A 6376-nucleotide genomic window follows, 5' to 3' on the forward strand; every position below is an offset into this window, starting at 1 on the left:
TTACTTAGTATTTTGTCTTGTTTCTAGTCAAAACATCTACATTTTCTTAAGTTAAGGTTCATTTACTAGATAAGCAAAATGGCATAAGATATTTAATCTTGTTTCCAGGGGGACCTAAGTTAAAGTAAAATTATCTGACTTGTTTTAAATATATTTTACCCCACTGGCAGATAATTTTACTTGTTTGAAGCAAAATGTACTTTATTTATTTATTTAATATATATATATATATATATATATATATAAGATTTTTTTTTAGATTTTTGACTAGAAACAAGACAAAAATACATTTTTGCTGCACTGTTTACACACAATAAAAGTGACAGCACAAATTTGATGGGCAACATAAATATGATTTTACACAAAAAGTGCTAGAAATCCACAGAATAAGTATGTCTAGTGTGTCTAGTTTTAATAAGAATTGGAGTATATCAGAAATAAAAATGAAGAATCAAAAATATGTATGAAAGATTTACCTTTTTAAACTTGTTTTAAATTATTCAGTCTGGGTGAAAATATATTGTATTAACAGAAAAAATATATATATAAACACAATGTTCTACATTAAAGTGTGCACATTCTACATCGAATATGACTGAAACATGCTCATTGCAGCCTCAGCCCAATCAGAAGAACCAGTACTTACATAGAAACCTATACAAAGTAGCCAGAAAGAAATGTTTATTTTAAAGAAATTCGTCAGATGGAGGCTTTTGCATCTGAACTCTTCATATATTATCCATTATAAAAGTCTGACGGTTTATTTTCAGTTTGTTTGTACATGTTTTAACATTATCTAAGTTATTGAAAAACACCACAAAACACGGTAATGTTGATATTGACATATCAGTTTATTTTTGACTATGAGTTATATGGAAGCTTTTCCCATCAGATGTTGCTTTGTATTTTGCTCAGGTTTCCACAGAATTATGTAACATTTAGGTACAAATATGCAAAATAGTAAACCAAAGCTTGACGCTAAAATGGCAAATATCTCCACAGCTACAGTAAATTTTCCAGGAGGACTGACATAAGATGGAATAAATGTGATCCATACAGCACAGAATATGAGCATACTGAATGTGATGAATTTGGCTTCATTGAAGTTATCAGGCAGCTTGCGAGCCAGAAAAGCCAGAATGAAGCACAAGACAGCCAGAAGGCCAATATAACCTAACACAGCCCAGAAACCTACTGTAGAGCCAAGACTGCACTCAAGAACAATCTTTTCATTATAATATTTCAAATTTTTATATGGAAATGGAGGTGATATTTTTAGCCAAAGCACACAGATAAGAACCTGTATAAGTGTAAAGGCAAGAACACTGAGTCGTTGTTGTGCAGGCCCAAACCATTTCATGACATTACTTCCTGGAAGTGTAGCCTTGAAAGCCATTAACACCACTATTGTTTTCCCCAGAACACAAGAGATACAAAGGACAAAAGTGATCCCAAATGCTGTATGACGCAACATACAGGACCACTCTGTGGGACGACCGATGAAAGTAAGTGAACAGAGAAAACACAGAGCCAATGAGAAAAGCAGCAGAAAGCTCAGCTCTGAGTTGTTGGCTTTTACTATGGGGGTGTCCTTCTTGCTGTAAAAGAGGATGGCCATCAGCACAGTTAATCCTGCTCCAAACAATGAGAAAAAGACTAGCACTATACCCATAACTTCTGTGAATGACAGAAACTCTACAGTCTTTAACACACATTTATTTTTCTCAGCATTAGACCAGTATTCATCTGGACACTGCTTGCAGTTATTTGAATCTGGAAAGAAAGTAATGATCGTTATTGTTAGAGATAAAATAACTTTATTTAAATCCTTTGCTAGGAAACTGCATCCAGAACTGCAACGTAAGAGGGAAAACACAAAAAGGAGCAATTTTCCTTGAAACTGTGAGATGGCCCGAAAATTACCTGTCTCATTACTGATTTCCCCTTCTGCACATGGAACACAATCATAACAGCAGACAGGTCTTCCTTTCTGTGCAGCCTTCCTAGTGCCTGGAGGACAGCTCTCACTGCACACAGACCTTGGCTTCTGCATATTAAAGTAAAATAAAATAAAAAATAGAATGAAGATACATTTGCTAAAATTCAGCATATTGCATAATTAAATCATTAAATGAACCAAAAAAGTAATTGGACCAAAGCCATTTGAAAGTGATTTTACTGAAATGACCATCATTACCAACAGGGTAGTACTTTTGCTTAAAACTGGTTTATTACTGCCCTCTGCTGTTTCTTTTGACTATATTACAGGGGAACCACATTTTTTCAGTTTATCCTGTTATCCTGCTAATGTGATCTTGTAAATGTCATTTGCATAGGACAGTGCAAGTATTTAAGATATTGTTCTTCCAGTGTCAAGAAACCCTTTAGAGACATACATATTACTGGCATTTACCTCAATTTGTCCTCCAGCCCAGATTATGTTTTTAGTATTGAGCACAAAGCGCTGGTCAAGGGGGAGTGAGGCATCATAGTATCCCACTGCTTTAAATTGGATTGATCCATTTGAGTCCCTCTGCCAGTTCACAACTTCATATTGGGCTACAGTGGCACCAGTGCTGTCAAACCACACACGATCTCCCATTTTTACAGTGAAATTGACCTTTTTAAGAGCCTCAACAACCTATTATGAAAAAGACATTTTCAAACAGAAATCCAGTTATCCTCTTGCTCTTGTTTTCTCTGCCTTACTGCTTGTTTGTTTGTTTATTTATTTACTTATTTACTTACTTACTTACCTGCTGTGGTTTTATTTCCAGGCCTTTCTCACAACCTGTTTGTTTTTTGCACATGAGTAGATTGTGTAGTGAGTGAGCTATGGCATAAACTGCTTTGTAGACATTGCTCGAATATCTTTGTTCGGGAACATCTTCATTGTAGTTTTTCAGCAACAGTAGATCTTGATATATGTTGCAATTTACTGCATATTGAGAAGAATTTCCCTTAGTCTGTGAGCATGGAAAAACCGTTTCCCAGAAAGCTTTTATAACATAATCTGCAAAACCTTCAATATCAATTTTTCTTACTGCAAACCCCAGTGACCCTCCCAGCACATGAAAACTGTTCGGAGTGATCAAACTCTTTGCAGTTATCCATCCCTCCACTCCAATCATTTGGAGGCCTGTAATGTTCTGAATACTTAGCTGCTCTAGTAGATTGTACATTTCAGAACTTGTAAGAAATGCAACAATCACTTTTGCAGTGCCTTTTTTAATTGTCTCCACCACTTTTTGGAGTTTGTCAGGCTCTGTTCGGTAGAATTTCACAGAATACTCCACACAAATTCCCTCCTCCTGGGCTGTATTCAGAAATATTGTCATCCCATTGTTTCCATAGTCATTGTCTGTGTTCACAGCTCCCACCCAAGACCAGCCAAAGTGCTTGACTATGTATGCAAGTGCTCTGCTCTGGTGGTAATCACTAGCAATAGTCCTGAAGAAAGAGGGGTAATCTTTCTTATTACTGAGGCATTCACATGAGGCTGAGGGACTTATCTGGAAAAAAGAAAAAAAAAACAAAAAACTGCAAAATGTTAAACCGTCATCAGAAGGGTGATTATATCCAAGTGTTTAGTGTTATTCTCCTTACCACAGGAATTTTAAAAGGTCCTGCAGTTCTGGACAGAATTACTGTTGCAGATGACTCTGTTTCTCCTATGATAGCATGTATAGGAGACTGTCCATTGCATCTGTCTACTGCTGTAAATTCTGGACCATTCATCAATGCCATAGTTGCACTCATAGAAGACATTCTTGAACCACAGGTATCATAAATTCGGTAGCCAACAGAAATATTTGGTAACAAACTTTGACTTATGTTAATCTCCTCAATGGCAAAAATCATGGTCTGAGCCATTCTAAAATCTCTAAGACTCACACTGTAAAAACATTAAACCAGTGTACAGTGTATTAAATGCAGACCAAAAGCATAAACAGATAAATACAATTAAAAAACATAATTTATTAGGATTATTTCACAATATGTATGTGGTTCACACCTGAAAGACATTAACATTCCAGTTGTTATATATTTATAAATGCCCTGCACTTTATATTCATGAAACAAAAACAAAACAAAAACAAACAAAAAAACAAAAAAATAAAATAAAAAAACACTGAAATTAATATTTGCATATCTGTTAAATAGTACTATAATATTTTACACTGTAACAAACCTTGAGCATGATAGAAGCTGAGGTTTTTGTGTATACTTAAATGAAGGTAATATTTCTATACTGTGGACTGAAAACAGTGCTCCAATATTTACATCTCCATCCTTTGATAACAGTGGGTACTTAGGGTCTCCCATCATTCGGCAAAGAGGCTGTTCTGCCTTTGCATGTAGTTGAAAGATAAGCACTATGTAAAGAAAGACAGACATCACAAAGATTCAGTTTAACTGTGGCCACACGCAACTGACTTGATACAACATTTGTACTTTTATAGGCATAATTAATATGGATGAATGGTTGTGCATGTAGCCAATGACCTCATAGGGCATGACATGGGTCAGGTCAAGCAGGGGCAGACAAGAGTCAAGCTAAAATGAGTCATATGTTATCACAAGTTATTACATTGTAAGGCATCATAGTAAGTATCATAATAATACTATTTTATTTTATTTTATTTTATTTTATTTTATTTTATTTTATTTTATTTTATTTTTATTTATTTATTTATTTATTTATTTATTTATTTATTTATTTATTTATTTATTTATTTATTTATTTTGTAGTTTTTTTAAATGCCATCCTGCTTGTTACACTCTTAAATCACAGGCATGTCATGTGCAGGAGTACTATAGTTCTCTGTCCTGTTAAATAAGGACAGATAACAAAGTAATGTAAATTTTATACATTTGTATTTGTGACAAATACTGAGTAATGTGACAACACTGAATTCAGCATATTGATATTGATCCATATTGAACGTGCTTCCACTTGTGATGTTCTAATGCAAAGTAAACCACCTTTTCTTTATTTTATGGTAATGTAAAATATAATTCAATAATATAAATAATACTGCACATCTGTTAAATGTGTACATTTTAAAATACAACATAGTACTCTGTAACAGAGTAAAATGAAAGCACAGCCTCATTGTTATTTATTGTGCTATACTATATTAACAAATTTGTTCTAAATGGCAAAGGCACTAAAGTACTACATTTGCTTCTGTGGATGTGAATTATTGTAACTTATAGACCAACTGCAACCAATTTATCCACTACCGCAGCCATCAACGAGCCCATCAGCAGAGTGCAATACATGAACATGTTCACATTCTAACTTTTCAGAGTTTGTGGTTAAAGCACCACTTAGCGGTTAAAAGCAGCAAATACACACTTCTAATGTTGCCACTGCAGCAAACTTTGCAGTAGAAGTTTTTTTCTGGATGAGTACCATCTGTAAGTCCTGGTAGGAATGCACATATATCCTCACAGAAACTTATATATGATGTTACATAAACACTCAAAAACACTCCAGTCAGTGCAGTCGAAACATTCTTGTACTGCCCGCTCTGTTTTGTTAGTCCATCTCTTTGCAGTCCTTACTACAGGCTTAACAGTTTTGGCCTGTATGTTGGGAGAAGATGAACCAGGCGGTGGTAAGTGAGTCCTGAACCTGCTCTGGGGATGGAACGATATGCATCCTTTATTGTGGTGTAGAAGTGGTCCAAGATATTGTTGTCTCTGGTGGGGCACGTTATGTGTTATTTGAATTTTGGCAGTTCACGTAAGAGGTTTGCTTTATTAAAGTCCCCGATAATGATTATAACAGAGTATGGGTGTTGTTTCTGATTAGCCAGCTGATATATTGCACGTGTTCACGTGCAAGAAATAAAGGGGAGGGGAGGGGAGGAAACACTAATCAGAATGAATGAGAAAAACTCCCACAGCGAGTAGAAAGGCTTACAGTTGACGTCAAGATGGCCATCTGCTGTGCCAACTTGAATGATCATCTTGAATGATGAAGAAAATAAAGTTCAACCCCAGGACCACACCATAGGTGAGGGCTTGAAATCAAAGAATGACAGTGGAAACTTTTGCAACAAAACTTTTATGGATGAGTGTTGTTAGAAACTCAGAAGCGGACTCTTGGGTATCTTCAGCAGAGTTCTTTATTGAGAATGCGCTGCGTGGCGCTGCAGTCATCAAAAGTCTAACTAAGGCAGTGATACATTGTAATTTATATACATTTAAGGGGCAGTGCTTAGAAATGTATTGCACTCCTGGGTGACAACCACAAACAAAGCATGCAACTGAAGTATTCAGGTATAGCAACCTGCACCGTTTACACCAGTCCTAATCCCATCATCATAACTACTCAAAGACTGGGGCAGAGGCACCAAGAGCCATT

General features: G+C 35.6%; 1 protein-coding gene across 1 annotated transcript; it reads right to left on the minus strand.

The window, feature by feature from the left end:
- Nucleotides 1–868: 868 nt before the first annotated feature.
- On the minus strand, nucleotides 869–4413 carry LOC127180824 (extracellular calcium-sensing receptor). The gene is made up of 6 exons (XM_051135129.1): nucleotides 4193–4413; nucleotides 3607–3895; nucleotides 2757–3512; nucleotides 2414–2641; nucleotides 1924–2047; nucleotides 869–1773 (listed from the first exon to the last, which is right to left on the minus strand). The coding sequence occupies exons 1-6, from the start codon at nucleotides 4396–4398 to the stop codon at nucleotides 869–871; spliced, it is 2508 nt and encodes an 835-aa protein (XP_050991086.1). The 5' UTR covers nucleotides 4399–4413.
- Between the last annotated feature and the right edge of the window lie 1963 nt (nucleotides 4414–6376).

The sequence above is a fragment of the Labeo rohita genome, chromosome 18 (assembly GCF_022985175.1).
Source record: "Labeo rohita strain BAU-BD-2019 chromosome 18, IGBB_LRoh.1.0, whole genome shotgun sequence".
In the NCBI taxonomy this organism is placed as follows: domain Eukaryota; kingdom Metazoa; phylum Chordata; class Actinopteri; order Cypriniformes; family Cyprinidae; genus Labeo; species Labeo rohita.

What these genes read in the sequence shown, in the direction of transcription:
- LOC127180824 (XM_051135129.1), bottom strand. Translation starts at nt 4,398, where the DNA reads ATGTCTGTCTTTCTTTACATAGTGCTTATCTTTCAACTACATGCAAAG. An exon ending in GACCTTTTAAAATTCCTGTG is followed by an intron (nt 3,513 to 3,606) that starts GTAAGGAGAATA and finishes TCTTTTTTCCAG; the next exon opens with ATAAGTCCCTCAGCCTCATG. An exon ending in GGAAATCAGTAATGAGACAG is followed by an intron (nt 1,774 to 1,923) that starts GTAATTTTCGGG and finishes CTTTCTTTCCAG; the next exon opens with ATTCAAATAACTGCAAGCAG.